The sequence below is a fragment of the Penicillium hispanicum genome (genome assembly GCF_028827665.1).
Source record: "Penicillium hispanicum strain IBT 35686 chromosome Unknown utg000003l_segment0_segment0, whole genome shotgun sequence".
In the NCBI taxonomy this organism is placed as follows: domain Eukaryota; kingdom Fungi; phylum Ascomycota; class Eurotiomycetes; order Eurotiales; family Aspergillaceae; genus Penicillium; species Penicillium hispanicum.
This window is the reverse complement of record NW_026623195.1, coordinates 704,212-718,662: the sequence shown is the minus strand read 5'-3', so window position 1 is coordinate 718,662 and position 14,451 is coordinate 704,212. Positions and strand designations below refer to the sequence as shown.

Sequence of the window (14,451 nt, the reverse complement as noted above, 5' to 3'; positions counted from 1 at the left end):
CCGCGACGCCGTTGATAGCATCATGAATTAGTTACTAACTTTCAAGAGTCTTAACATTCCACACATTTTGGACTTAAAGATTCTACAGTTTGAACCCTACAGCCAGTTTTAAACACCAGCCAGGCTTCTTATATGCTGAATTTCTCGGAGCAAGAGCGCTTATCATGCAGGAAAGAGATACTTGGACGACTTTGTTCTTCTCTGGAAGGCGCCCTGATATTCTGACAACGAACGAAATTGACAGCAAAAACTTCCGGGCCTTCTGTGCTGAAGATGACAACTGGAATCTAGGACGTCGACTCGATGATGAAAGGGTATCGGATCCGAACACCGTGCAGGTGTTTTGGTTTCGGGTCAAAGGACGCAGAAAATACATAGCCAAAGTCGTAAGTGGAAACAATACCTATACGCGTGCTCCGGATTAATCATAGTATAGTTCCCTTGCTATTCTAAACAGGATGCCAAGATCCAGCTTAGTCGCGTCGGAATATTCCCGACTCCAGAAAGGGTAGACGATGCCGTGTACGAATTCGACAGATTTTATCGGGAGGCTCGGGCGTATAGCCAGATTGACCTATTTTGTTCCCCCCGTGAAAGAATTTATTTCCCACAATTCTACGGGGTGCTCACCGACATACCAAGGTCTCGATTCTCTTCTGGATATTGCCATGAACGAGCAGTTGTGCTGGATGCCGTAAGACCGGAGTTGGGCTCTCGACGTATCCTCAGTGAAGATGTCAATCACCTGCCCAGGAGCTTTTCAATCACCCTTCAAACGCTCTCCGAAACGCTTTGCACCACTCCTGAAATGGCCTCGATAAGTCCATTTGAGCAGAAGTGGTATCATTCTTTGCTAAAAGACCGGCTTCGTCGACTCGATGCTTTGCATCGAATTGGGATAACCCATGGCGACATCCATGATTTTCACTTTCGACTTCCCAATGACATTTATGATACAGTTCTGTACGACTTTTCCGAATCGTACACATTCTCCGAGAAGCAGCCTTTTCGGGTAAATTCTGGAAAACCTCGGCCTTTAGGACGTATATCTGCGGGTGAACGTGAACGTGTCCTCCTGCACATTCACAATCGGTAAGGAAAAAAAAAAAAAAAAAAAAAAAAAAAAAACTTCATCCTTCTGATTACGACTAAGGTACTTTCAGAGCTACCTCACGAGATCTTCGTTCGTATTTTATAGGTTCAATTCCTGAAGCTTCTGTTGATAATGCCCTCTGGCAATCTCTTGATGATGAGGAGGAATTGTTAGAGCTGATCATGCTGAAAACCTCCTGGCGACCTGATGGTCAGTCACTGTTGATCCTTTTCCCTTATTCTGATTACTAATTTTTGCAAGCTTTTCGATGCCGACCTTGAATTCCATTTTTCCTTTTCTGGAAGCTGTGTGCCTAAGTTCTGAACCCTGTTGGCATATTCGTCGAGGCAGTCTTTTGCGCCATTATGAGTCAGTCTGGGCAGTCTTTTGCGGCGATGAACCCCAGCCCCGATCAATCACTTTCGATTGTGAACCGCAATTTGGAACAATGGAGTCAATGAAGGGGTCTCGCTTTATGCTTTGCTTAGTACCAAAGTCATGGGATATGCCCCTCAAAGTGCATCCTGATTTGGCTGGACTTTGTAAGCTACGGCAAATTTGCTCAGATCTTGTTTCAACTGAAACCCCAGGGGCAATTCTAAAACGAGGCGAATTTTTTGATAGAAACTGAGAGAAACGAAGCGAAGGAATGGTGATTTTGCATACTAAAAATCGGTTAATTATGTCCTTCCATACATGGCATCGATGACACAGAAAGTTCCGGATTGATTTGGAACCCTTGATGCGTTTTGACATAAGAAACATTCCAATGGCAACAGAGCATCAATTCAAGTTCAATCACAATTTCTGTTTGATTACCCTCGGTGAAGAGGGTGAAACGCAACCTTGGGATGACAGTTTTCTGACTAATTGGCCGAACAGTTTGTTCATAAAGGGAAAATGCGAAGGAAGCACAGGCAAGAAACCGGCATAACTTCAATTGTGGGTCTGTGGCTGGCTGCTTAACCGATGCCGCAACTTATATTGGGCTTTTGCCTAAAACGGTGGTCTAATAGCGTTGCATCAGTCGCTTTTGACAAATTTCTAGTCACTCAAGCTTTTTAAACGGAAGTTACATATACAAGACTAGCTTTCTTGAAAATAAAGTGACTGATAGTTAAGGTAAGCTTGCAGGCCAGTAGTGAGCCAGGACGCATGTATAAGTCATATTGACTCGATGGTGTCCCACGAAGTAACAATAACAATATAAAACGAAAGCCGAAGGCATGTAGGGTCCGATCTAGGGTTTAGACATGCTTTTAATGGGGGACTCTTGTAGAACGAGAATTGACAATCTGATTACTATGCATCATAAAATTTGCACCGAATCCGAGCGTCTGAATGATATGCAGCTGAGCTCTACAGGCCACGTTGAATGGACGGAACCAGCGACTGGATCCGTTGCACCATTCTATGTTGATAGTATGGTAGACCTCACAACAAGAAAGTCAACGTGGTTTATCTGATCGCGCATACGGCGGAGTACCTTGACATCTGTAGATTTTGTCCCCGATCTCTTTCCAATTGAAGATTGTGTCATTCAAGACGCCTTTGTTGTTGTCACCTTTGTATGAGTAACCAGTGCGCGCCGTGTTCCATACGACTGTAGCATCGTAGTATTGGGCTGCCGTTTCGTTCCTTGTTTGTGATGTACTAGCTCCAATGCTCACTGTTGGTATAGGGCCTCGTGGCTGTGAACTCTGCGGTATGGAGACCGATGCAGATGTTCCCACTGTGGATTGCAAAGCGTGTTAATCTGTTTTGAGGTCATTTCCATCCTCAGCTGCTAAACGAATAAGACAATACATTGCAAACTTGATTGTAAGGCCGCTTGTGGCACTCCAAGGTATCTTTTTGTACTCCACCTGTCCAATACGAGCTTTGAAGGAAGACTCGTCAATAGACATGTTGGTCAATTGCCTCGAGATTGTGGAAGAATATGCTACCCGCTGATGTGAGAGTAATGGGCGAGTACGTTGAGGAGCACTCGTTGGGTACATGGCAAACGAGCATTCGTCTATCATATATTTTGTTAATGACTAAGATTATGGTAAAAAGAACGCTTAAAATGGCGTCGAAGTAGCCGTTTGGGGTGACGAATTGATCGTCACCTAGCATTGTGATGTAATATACATGAGCAGTATAGAAAGTAAGGGCTGCCGGAAGTGGCAGAGTTTGCAGTACATGGAACGCTCAACACGCCTCACCTGTAAGAGTTTTAGAAACCGCTGCAGCATCCTCGTCAATTTCGACTGGGGCCTCGTGGGAGATCTCAGACTCTCGTGGGTACATCGGTTTTGGGGCTCGGCGCGTAACGGGGGAAGTATCCCCGCGACGGCGGTGCATCGCCGCGCGGTGGCGGTTGGCGTGACGGTTCCGCATTGATTTATGGAAGCGCATTTGACCCTCAAAGTCAATTCGGTCCTCCGGTGGAAGCGGGTTGCCCCAGATCTCCATGTCGAGTTTATCGTGCTCAAGAGACTGATTATCGGGGGCTTCTCCAAGGTCGTCATCGGCAGGATCAAGTGCGTCGCTTTTTGACGGCAGCGGCTGGTCATGATAGATGCCCCTTCGACGTCTAGAGCGTGACCCAGAGCCGAGAACACCCCCGGACGCAACAAAGTGCTCGCCACGTCGCGGCTTTCTTTCCTTCTCAGGTTGCTCAGACCGATGGCGAACAAGAACACCCTGGAATTTATCGCGCAGATAGGGTAGCCTGCCCAGAACCTCGACAGTCTCGGGCGCTGTGGAGTAGAGATTCTCCAGTTCATTGCCGCCGTTCATGATGCTCATTTCCCGAACACGATTCAATGCAGCGGCAAGATATACCATAGAAACGTATGTCGGCTGCATGAAGTCAGGCTGTATGTTGCTCCAATAGCTCCGAGCTGCTTTTCCAAGAAAGCGCTTGGACTGTTCGGGTCTGCGACGGTCTTCAAGCATGTAAACGCTCCTCGGCACGCCTGGGGGTTTCATTCCCTGTCCATACTTCAACCGTTTCCAAGAAGAAAAGTTAGGCATGAATTTCTCTTCGAAAATTCGGAAAGCCTCAGTGAGGTCAGAATATCGATCGGAAGCTGCAAGCATCTGCACAAACGTTGACCAATTGAAAGTTGTCAGTACGAACCCGGCCTCCTCAACTTCAGCCACCACCTGGAAGATTCGGTCCGGTTCATTCTGATAGGCCAAAGCTCGCATATAAAGAGAAAGAGGACGGGATAAATCGAAACGACGCGAAGGAAGGACCTTCAGTTTTCGTCGCGGCGAATGATCAGGATACTTGTTGGCTAACCTTGAATCAATACGCGTAGAGGAATCCGACAATGAGATGGCCGACGACTCAGTGGAACCTCTTTCAGAGGGTGCTGACTCTAGAGATCGGGAGATCAGAAGCTCATCAAAGTCGATAGGACTAGCCATCTTCAACGCGCGTGGGAATATCAATTTCCAGCACTGCTCGACTTCCTCAAATTGTTCAGCCTTAAGATGTGCGACCATCATAGCATTTACAAGGCGAATCTGCATAAAGTTGTTTTCGTTGCGGAGTGGATCGGCTGGAGGGTTGACCCCGTCTTCGACGTATCGGTGAAAAAGTGAAGATGCCTGTTCAATTGCCCCTCTCGCACCGTACTCCTGAATGAGATACTCATAATGGGAGGCAAAAAAAGCATTGCGAAGAAGCTTCGCCTGAGGGCTGCGAGATGAAAGCTTTGTTGACAGAGAGTTGAGATCGAATTGTGCAATTGAACTCAGCAAGAACTTCTCTGCCTCCTCAAAACGTAGAGCTGGTAGATCGCCATTTTGTTTCACTGCGTCGAGGTCGCGCTGGACCGCTGACCTGAGTCTCAGAAGACTTGACTTCATTCCAGGGCCATCAAATCGTTGTGCCACCTCCCGGAAGATAACATGCACCATGTCACGGTTGCGAGTCTTGACATATCCAAGCAGAACAATTGCATAATGGAACTCTGTGGCATGTATAACGCGTCGTTTGTGGAGACGTCGAAGAGTCATGCGTGCCATATCTGGATTCCCGGCCAGAACCATACGTAGCATGACCGCAGCATATGTCATGGCATCTGGGGCTAGTCCGGCCTCTTGTATGCGGGCGAAAACGCGATGGAAGGACTCAGCATCAATCCTGAAAGCATGTTGCATGAGGATAGCGTTCCACATTCTCATTGGGGAGCCTTCAACATTCAGGCTCAAGCACGCCTCAGCAAGCTCCTCGGCCAAATCCAGTTGGCCATTGTTGAGATAAGCGTGGATGATTGTGTCAAGCATCGGCATCGTAATGCGGACCTTATAGTCTTGTGCCTCCTTGAGCAAGCGCCGAACACCGTGGATGTCTCCTCGCTTCGCACACATGCCCATCAAAATGCCGAGTGTATAGGAATCTGGCTGTATTCCCTTCCCGAGCATCTGTAGGAAGGTGGAAAGAGCACCTTCTGAATCTCCAGTGTTCACGTACGCTGAAAGTAGGATGTTCCAGCACACAGTATTCTGCTCCAAATGAAATTCCTCTGAAACTCTGCGAAATTGTTCCAAGGTTTCCTGCAGGTTGCCGATGTGTGCATGAACATAGAGAAGCGGGGTCACCAACCTGCGACTCTTTGGCTTCCCATGGTCTGCCACAAGTTTGTCGAAGATGAGGTTGACACGTCGGGCGTCTCCAGAGCGCGCGAGCATGTACATGGCCTGCTTGTATGATTCGATGGATGGTTTCGCGTAGAAGTGAGTGATTTCCTCCAGAAAGAAAGGAATGCTGCCGGCAATGTCGAAGGAAATGACGACGTTTAACTGGCGAGTTAAAAGCTTTCTCGGGGGTTTTTCTTCGGGCAATTGCCAACGCAGATGGCGATAGAACACGATTGACCGAACAAATACCGAGCGCACATCTGAGGCTTGGAGGGATTCAATGATGCTGAAATAGTGGTGTCCTGTCAGAAGGCATAATTCGCGGTAGGCGCGAAGGATTCGAAGCAAGACGTCCATTGGGGTGTTCCCTAACAGCCTCGTTGACTTGGAGATGTGGTCGAGTAGAAATTGCGCCAAATGGACAGCCTCCAAATTATCCGGCTGGCTCGCGATGAAACCCCCTAATGAAAGTGCGTTTTCAGGGAGTGCCCACTGGGGGGAACGAGAAAGAAAGGTTTGCGGCTGTGGCCGATTAGAGTCTCCCAAAGCTTGTGCTCTCAGCTTCCAGATCTCTAGGGCGCTAGGCCAGTCGTTATTTTTTACGTGATAAGCAAAAGACAGCGCACAGCAAGCATCAGCAAATCCGCTTGAGATAGCTTGTTCGCACACAAGCTTAAGCTTCAGGCTTTTCTCTGAAGATTGAAGGTCGGAGTGAAGCAGAGACTGGGTGATGTTGAGGAAATCATCGGCAGAGCGGCTCTCTGGAACCAATTCTTCAAACACCTGCCATGCACGATCCTGGTCTATGCCCCGTTTAGATTTGCTGAGAAGACGACAAAGCATAGACCGCGCGTCTGAAGGATGTCCGGCAGCAATGTAAAGCACCCAAGCTTTGTCGAAGTCGGGTCTTCTCGCCCTCAACAACTTGTTGAGATCCGCCCGTGATTGTTTTGGCACATCCAATCCATTTTGCTGCTGCCGCGCTTCATAAATGGACGTTTCACCACGGCCAAGTGGGCGAAGAGTCAAGGCATCTGAAGTATACGCTCTCGGGAAGCCGGCAAGTGTTCTTCTCCGTCGGCGAAGCCCTGGTCTCTTCGAGTGTCGGGATAGTCGGAGAACCGCAAACTCTTGGGTTTTTTGTGGATAGAGAAAGTCAAGGAATGGGGGGTTTCTATCGTTAGTTCCTTTGCTCTCGTGTAGAGGCTTGGGAACGGCGGACGCGGGTTGAGTCGGTGGCTGCACAAGGGCAAGAAACCAGTGGGCGGCATCTCCTCCGGTCCTGCTATGCTTCCAGAAATGACGTGGCAGAGACCTTCTGGTTCGAATTGCGCTCTTAGGGTCTCGAAGGAAATGCCGTCCCGCGGTCTCGAAGCAGCCGGCCGCCCGTTCGAGCATTACCCCCGATCGTCGCGGCGTCAAAGACAGTAATCACCGAGCAAAACCGTCAGTCTGCGTCATATCGTATCTTTTATGGCCCTAAATAACACATATCAAGTCAGAGATACAATTCCAGTCTCACTCTGGCTGTTTTTGGCATTCAAACAAGCTGTTTGTCGGGGGTGGTGCCAGGCATACCGAGAGAAGAAAAACGAAAGCAACACGCGACAAGGCTAGCTGGCAATCTGGGATTTATTTCGAGTTTCACAACAGTCCACGAAACCAGGCGGCACGAATCCCGCGCATGCAAATAAGGGGGAGAGAGAGAGAGAAACTGGAAATTGAGCTTGAACAAGCAACACGCAAAAGATTCGGAGGTTGAGAAATTGCCGGGGCACGTCGGGCCATTCGTTTGGCCGAAACGGGCACCGCCTTTATCAACCCACCAACCTCAAATCTCCGCCCGCCTCAATTCCCCCAATCTAACCAAGGATGGAGATCACAGACTTCATTTTCAAGGAGAGAGAGGAGGTGCTCCTTGTGGGCGACTACAATGCCTACCGAGCACACGCCACTCGCAAGCTGCATAAACTCCGGAAGAAGTTGGGTCAGGCCACAGCCAAAGGCCGCAAGTACGCTGCGAAGCCCCCAGTGAGCGCCGAAAATGTCGGAAACAATGTGGCGTGCGTGTTATTATCCGAGAGATTATTTTCCGAGCTGACATTTGCGATCTTCTGCAGATATGTACACCTCTTGCTCCTCGGGTCCGAACGAGCGTGGGCGCAAGCCATGCACATGAAATCGACACACTCCGCGGATCCATCAGCCAAGGGAATTTCCGGTGCTGCCAGACGCCATATAATCTCACGATTGAATAAGGCGATGGGATATGCGCAGCACCTGGTTGCGCTGCTTCACGAGCAATCTACCACTGGGGCGAGCGACATCGATATCCTCGAAGCACGAGCGTACCTTACTACAATCTCCGGTGCCTTGTGGTTGGAGAAGCGGAGATGGGAGCGGTGTCTACATGACTATGCCATTGCGAGAGTGATTTACACGGCTTTGGGACAGAGAGTCAAGAAGGACGCCTTCCGAGACCTTCTTACTGGAACTGTCGACCCCAGTCTCCGCTACGCCGCCTACCAGATGAAGCTTCCACGATCTAAGCCGACCTCATCGTTGGCCATTGAGTTCTTCCCGTCAGACTCTGAGATTAGGTCAGAAGTGGAGAAAATCGACCCCTCATGTCTGGCCGAAGAGGCTGCGGGGACACGAAGAACCGCCGAGGGCGAGGTACAGCAATTGCCCGAGTCTGTTACGTGGAGGTCGCGTACCGTGGCACTTGATGATGCGTCGATTTCCCAAGCACTGGCGGCTGCTTCAGCGGCAGAGGCGCGCCTCGGTGCCTGGCTTGTCGAAACAGGCAAATCTACCACAGCCAAGGACCAGGCTGCCGCGTATGACAACGTGATCATCGCCAGTCAAGATGCGGTGGATGCCACGAAGACTGCCATCGACGATCTGGTCAGCGAGGGCGTAGATGTTGGCGACAAGCGCATGCAGGCACTCCAGATTACTCGAACCGCTGTCAACTACAGTTTGGTGGGATGGCGAGTTGGGCGTAATCGCGTGCTATGCGGTGGGCAGGACGGTCTCGTGTTTGAAGATGAGCCCACCTCGAAGACTACCAAGGGTGCGCAGCGCAATTCTGGCAATGGAAAGAAGATGAACAAGCTACGTGAGCGGGTGGTACTGTATGACTCGACACTGCAGAGCTTGGACTTCATCTTGGAGCTACCTGGTGTTGCGGCCGATTCAGCCTTCGTCCAGGAACTCGAGGCGAAGCGACGATACTTCCGCGCGCTCAGGTATGACTGTTGTGGTCTGCTTTCTCTTCTCCGAATCTCATCTAACCTTATTCTATGATCAGGTGCCTGGCCTTGGGTCGGTCTCATAGCGTTCTCGGCAAACCCAAAGAGGCCCTCGCACTCTTCGCGCAGGCTTTTGATCTTGCCAGTTCGGCCACTCCGCAGTCCTCTGCCGACACCGAGGGGCCTCCCCGGCTTGATGTTTCCCGGGCTCATGTGAGCACGTTGGAGTCCACTCTTCGCGGCTTGGTTGCTCAGTATCGCGGGCTCGTCACTCTGGAGCGATTCGACACGTCCTCCGGCCCTTCCCAGCAACGTCCACTTGTGGAACGTCTACACCAATATGGCGCGGGGGCCAATCTCGGAAACCTGGTGCCATATCCACCACAAATGCAGCCGGTCCCCGTGAAACCGCTGTTCCTGGATGTGGCCTGGAACTATATTGACTATCCGCAGGCGGCAGAACCTGAAACCCCAGCACCCGAGGAGAAGAAGGGTCGGGGCTGGTTTGGATTTGGTCGGTGATCGAGCTCTACATGTCGTGGAGGGAAGGGGAGGAGAGTAGGATAGGGTGATGTCGAGTTTATCAATCAAGTATGGGGATACATACAATGAGCATACCTCTGAGCATCGGCCGGATCACTCTAATGCAGTACAGTACATGTGTACATTAGTAATTATGCGCGTCCTTCCAAAGGTCCAATAGGCGTGCAGTCTTTGAGTCTTAGTCAGCGGGCTTACCAACGGTTCGCACGGAAATTCTCTAGCCGAGTCACGCGATTCCTGATTACCCTCGAATCTCAGGATTCTTCGTTGGACGATGATGTATGATGATCAGATGCGGGAGATTGGGAGGTTACGAGATAGAGAATGACTAGTTACGCAGACAGATACTGACTATGAGCTCATCGACAGAATCTGAATCTGTTCTCCCAACCCATGGCACTCGATATAGGTAATTGGTGTTCCGATCTATGAGCATTGCCAGGGAGACCGCCTACTCTCGTAGATGTCATCTACATATATTGACTTCTTAACATTCGTAACTAAGCTATAATCGTATTTAACATGATGGGATCATTAAACATCGTCCATTGCATACCTGGAGAACCATTGAACGGTCAATAAGGCCCAGACCGACAGTCACGGCGCAGGCCCCATCATGCAGAGCAGCACCAAGTAGAGGCGGAGATTGGCGCTCCCGCCCCTGACCAATTTCAATTTCCGCTTCCCCTCTCCACTTTGATTGTCCGAACTCCCGTCCCTCTCCTGTTCGCAGGTTTCTTGTCTTTGAACACCCACGAGAAAAGGGAAAAGATAGGTCCGCTCACGCCGTGCGACCTTGTTGGACACCATGGTCAACATCACTGGGAGCTTCGTCTCGCCTTCGGCGGACGCGACGGGCTCGCCTCATTTTGTCGCAACCGCGGGCCTGTTCGCTTCCGTCCTCGATGGCTTCAATGTCTGGAAGGCGCTGGTGACCCTGTTCATTGCGGCCGTCATCTATGACCAGTGTGAGTGCAAAGGCTTCCCGAGGCATTCCAACGGCTTTTCACGCGTCGGTTCTCTTTTTACAGCATCGAATATCGCTAACGTTCCCCTTTTTTAGTCAAGTACCACTGGCTCAAGGGCAACATCATCGGTCCCCCCTACAAAATCCCTTTCATGGGCCCGTTCCTCCAGTCTGTCAATCCCAAGTTTACCGAGTACAAGGCGAAATGGGACAGTGGAGAGCTGAGCTGCGTCTCTGTCTTCCACAAGTGAGCAACACCCACGATCTCCCTTCGAAAATCACACCATTGGTCGCCCGACGGTGTTCCGAGGCTCTGCCTGGTGGTTTTTGGAGTCAATGGACTAACTATTCCACAGATTTGTTGTCATTGCGTCCACTCGCGACATGTCCCGAAAGATCTTCAACTCGCCCACCTACGTGAAACCCTGCGTTGTGGATGCCGCACACAAGCTTCTTGGTAAGACCAACTGGGTTTTCCTGGATGGAAAGGCCCATGTGGATTACCGCAAAGGTCTCAACGGTCTGTTCACTCGCCAGGCCTTGGCGTGCTACCTTCCGCGCTTGGAGGAGGTCTTTGACCAACACTTCCAGCGCTTCCTCGACAAGTCCGCTTCCAAGAACCACGAGCCAACCCCCTGGATGCCCGATTTCCGTGAGCTGATGACTGCCATGTCATGCCGCACCTTTGTCGGCTACTATATGTCCGATGAGATCGTCCAGAAGGTTGCTGATGACTACTACTTGATTACTGCCGCCCTGGAGTTGGTCAACTTCCCCATCATTCTTCCCTTCACCAAAACTTGGTACGGCAAGAAGGCTGCGGACATGGTCATGGATGAGTTCGCCAAGTGCTCGGCGAAGAGCCGGGCTCGCATGGCCGCCGGTGGTGAGGTCTCGTGCATCATGGACGCCTGGGTGAAGGCTCAGCAGGACTCCGCCAAGTATCGTGAGAAGGTTGCCAAGGGTATCGCCGTTGACTCCTCGGAGAAGCCTCCACAGGTGTTGCGTGACTTCTCCGATTTCGAGATTGCCCAAACTGTTTTTACCTTCCTGTTCGCCTCTCAGGATGCCACCAGTGCTGCCTCGACCTGGCTGTTCCAGCTGATGGCTGACCGTCCTGAGGTGCTGGACAAGGTGCGCGAGGAGAACCTGGCTGTCCGTAACGGCGACCGCACCGTCCCTATTTCGATGGAGCTCCTCGAAAACCTGACCTACACGCGCGCTGTTGTCAAGGAGACCCTGCGCTACCGTCCCCCGGTCATCATGGTCCCTTACCTTGTCAAGAAGGACTTCCCCATCACTGACAAAGTCACCGTGTCCAAGGGCTCGATGATTATCCCCTCTGTGTGGCCCGCCACCCACGATGAGGAGGCCTACCCCAATGCCGACTCGTTCGATCCTGAACGCTGGATCACCGGTGATGCTGAGCAGCAGTCCAAGAACTGGCTGGTCTTCGGCACTGGTCCCCACTACTGCCTGGGTCAGACTTATGCCCAATTGGCTTTAATGGCCATGATTGGCAAGGCCAGTATGGAGATGGACTGGGAGCACACCCCCACTCCTCTTTCGGAGGACATCAAGGTGTTTGCCACCATTTTCCCTCAGGTGCGTTGAGTCCCAGTTTGGATATTTTCAGAACTTTTCTTTTGATGACTAACGCTGTATTCCAGGACGACTGCCTGCTCAGCTTCCGCCCCCGCGCATAAATTCTTCTTAACGAAACAAAAGTACGAAGCTGGAACTTGGCCCCAAATCCGGATGGAAGAGCTTGGCGACACGAACTCGACAGGGCCTTTCTGTCCTGGAGATGGAGGGGCTTATTTACCTCTTCTTTTCTCAACTTGACTTGGCAGACATGGTATCCGCCCTAGGTGCAAAGAACAAGTTGATGATCGTCCACGGACTCGGAAGCCAGCCGAATGACGCTTGGACTGCTGATACCCCCTGTACAGATGGGACGATCCATGTGTATGGATGCGGCGCCGCTGCAATGTCATTTTTGGGGTTTGTTCTGGTTCTGTTTCTTTTCTGGATTCGGAGTTGCCCTAGAACCATGCACCTTAGAATAATATTAATCCTGTTATTTCCTTGCCTTCTGGTTTTGTGTCGATATTGATGGGTACGACTGAAATGAATACTATTGGGTCGAAATACGGAGTCCATCTCATGATGGCCATGGAAGTTTCTTGAAATGCTCCTTTTGGGGATATGAATAAGGTATTTCTAGACCTAGGTTTGCACGTATAGTTCCTGTCTTAACAGGCTTTTGAGTTCATAAATGCCACGCTTCGATATTCCTTACCGAGGTAGTAGAGTTATATATGCATATTCCATTGGACACTGTCTTTCCTAGACGAATGGGCATCGCGATAGGGGTTAGTGTCAAAAGAGATACTAAAGTGCTCAATAAGCTTAAACCGAGCCCGTGATATGAGATCTCTACAAATTCCCATCCTCGTAACAGCAACATCCGTTTACGACCAGATCCTACGCTGGGCTTCAATATACCGTTGCACAGCCCAACCCAGCAGGCGGTCACACCCGGCACGGCACTGACATCACGTATCGCCGGCCTCAAACGCAACGTCCCTCTATCAAGATAATCTTGATATAGCCTTTGAACATTTGAACAATGGCTGCCACATTATCATCAACAGCTCAGCGCTCCGCTGCCACTCTCTCCACAATAGCCAGAGTCTCGGCCCGCCAGACACTCCAGTCTACCTCGGTCCTCCAGCGCACCTCTCTCTCTACAGCCAGCCGGGGACCTAATTCGTTCTCGCAAAGACGAGGCTCGCCTGCGCTGTCAAATTACTGCCGCCGTGGCATTCAATACCGACATACCCCCCAGTCCCAGAAGCAAGTGCGCTGGACGAGCAAAACGTCCACACAGGACCTGCGCCAATGGGGATTCGAAGAAGTACGTTCTACGCGCAGAGACACACCACCGAACCCCCAGGAGAGTCCCTTCACATTACGCAATAATCTAACAGACATGGAAATGCTAGGTCACTGCCGCCCTCCCTTCCGCAGAACCCTCCCCAACACACAAGCCGATGGTCCTCGTTGACGTCCGCGAACCCGCCGAGCTCAATGCAACGGGTATCATTCCGACAGCAATCAACATCCCGCTTGCGTCGCAGCCTGACGCGCTTTACCTCACAGAGGATGAGTTTGAGACGCGCTTTGGATTTCCCAAGCCGCGGGTTGATGTGGATCAAAACTTGGTGTTCTATTGCAAGGCCGGTGTGCGGGCCCGCGCGGCGGCGCAGATGGCTGTGCAGGCTGGGTATGATCCCGAGCGTATTGGGGTTTATGATGGAAGTTGGTTGGATTGGGAGGGTAATAAGGGTAAGGTTGAGAGATGGGAGGGGGATGACTACTAAGTTGCAAGGGGATTGGTATAGTGCGAAAGCAAGAGCCGGGAGGGTTTTGTACATACGAGTGGCGGGCTTGAATGCCTACATCACCAAAGACATTACTGAAGGATTCCCTACAGATGTTGGTGATGGGATGGTAGTGTCTACTGTATAATCTGCTTGGCAAAGAGCCATGGATGAGATCTAAGAACGGATGTCCATTCCAAAAACAAGCAACTATAAAAAACTTCCGGTATAGACCAGGACCCTTCTCTTCCCATGTCATGTACAGGGCACAGGCGGCTTTCTTGTGGCCTAGTCCATTTAAGTCGTGGTCGTTCATGGTATGTCCATATCGCAATCAAAAGAATAACTTTTGGTTTTCTTGATGGCAATTGTCATGTCTTGACATCTTATTTCGTGTCCGCAATATCATAAGCGATGCCACACCTGAACTGGACCGTATTGTGATGTGCGGACCAGGTTCACTTTCATTCTTGGGAAAAGAATGGTCAGGCTGAAATGTCCAAATGCAAAGGCATTCAAACACTCCAGAGTACAGGTGCTAGAAAGCGCCTGCTTTGGTGTTCGTGAGAT

General features: G+C 50.7%; 5 protein-coding genes across 5 annotated transcripts; 4 read left to right on the top strand and 1 right to left on the bottom strand.

Annotated features, from left to right (window-relative positions):
• Nucleotides 1-164: 164 nt before the first annotated feature.
• On the top strand, nucleotides 165-1,344 carry N7459_002671 (uncharacterized protein; the record flags this gene model as incomplete). The annotated part of the gene is made up of 3 exons (XM_056941856.1): nucleotides 165-386; nucleotides 458-1,092; nucleotides 1,164-1,344. The coding sequence occupies 3 exons, from the start codon at nucleotides 165-167 to the stop codon at nucleotides 1,342-1,344; spliced, it is 1,038 nt and encodes a 345-aa protein (XP_056801739.1).
• A 1,942-nt stretch (nucleotides 1,345-3,286) lies between these two features.
• Nucleotides 3,287-7,129, bottom strand: N7459_002670 (putative translation regulator (Cya5); the record flags this gene model as incomplete). Its single annotated transcript, XM_056941855.1, has 1 exon — nucleotides 3,287-7,129. The coding sequence occupies one exon, from the start codon at nucleotides 7,127-7,129 to the stop codon at nucleotides 3,287-3,289; it is 3,843 nt and encodes a 1,280-aa protein (XP_056801738.1).
• A 474-nt stretch (nucleotides 7,130-7,603) lies between these two features.
• Nucleotides 7,604-9,507, top strand: N7459_002669 (signal recognition particle subunit SRP68; the record flags this gene model as incomplete). Its single annotated transcript, XM_056941854.1, has 3 exons — nucleotides 7,604-7,794; nucleotides 7,852-8,982; nucleotides 9,045-9,507. 3 exons carry the CDS (start codon nucleotides 7,604-7,606, stop codon nucleotides 9,505-9,507), a joined length of 1,785 nt encoding a protein of 594 aa, XP_056801737.1.
• Nucleotides 9,508-10,336: 829 nt separating this feature from the next.
• erg5 (C-22 sterol desaturase erg5) lies at nucleotides 10,337-12,201 on the top strand (the record flags this gene model as incomplete). The annotated part of the gene is made up of 4 exons (XM_056941853.1): nucleotides 10,337-10,496; nucleotides 10,592-10,742; nucleotides 10,852-12,100; nucleotides 12,166-12,201. The coding sequence occupies 4 exons, from the start codon at nucleotides 10,337-10,339 to the stop codon at nucleotides 12,199-12,201; spliced, it is 1,596 nt and encodes a 531-aa protein (XP_056801736.1).
• Nucleotides 12,202-13,127: 926 nt separating this feature from the next.
• On the top strand, nucleotides 13,128-13,881 carry N7459_002667 (rhodanese-like domain-containing protein; the record flags this gene model as incomplete). Its single annotated transcript, XM_056941852.1, has 2 exons — nucleotides 13,128-13,415; nucleotides 13,504-13,881. 2 exons carry the CDS (start codon nucleotides 13,128-13,130, stop codon nucleotides 13,879-13,881), a joined length of 666 nt encoding a protein of 221 aa, XP_056801735.1.
• Between the last annotated feature and the right edge of the window lie 570 nt (nucleotides 13,882-14,451).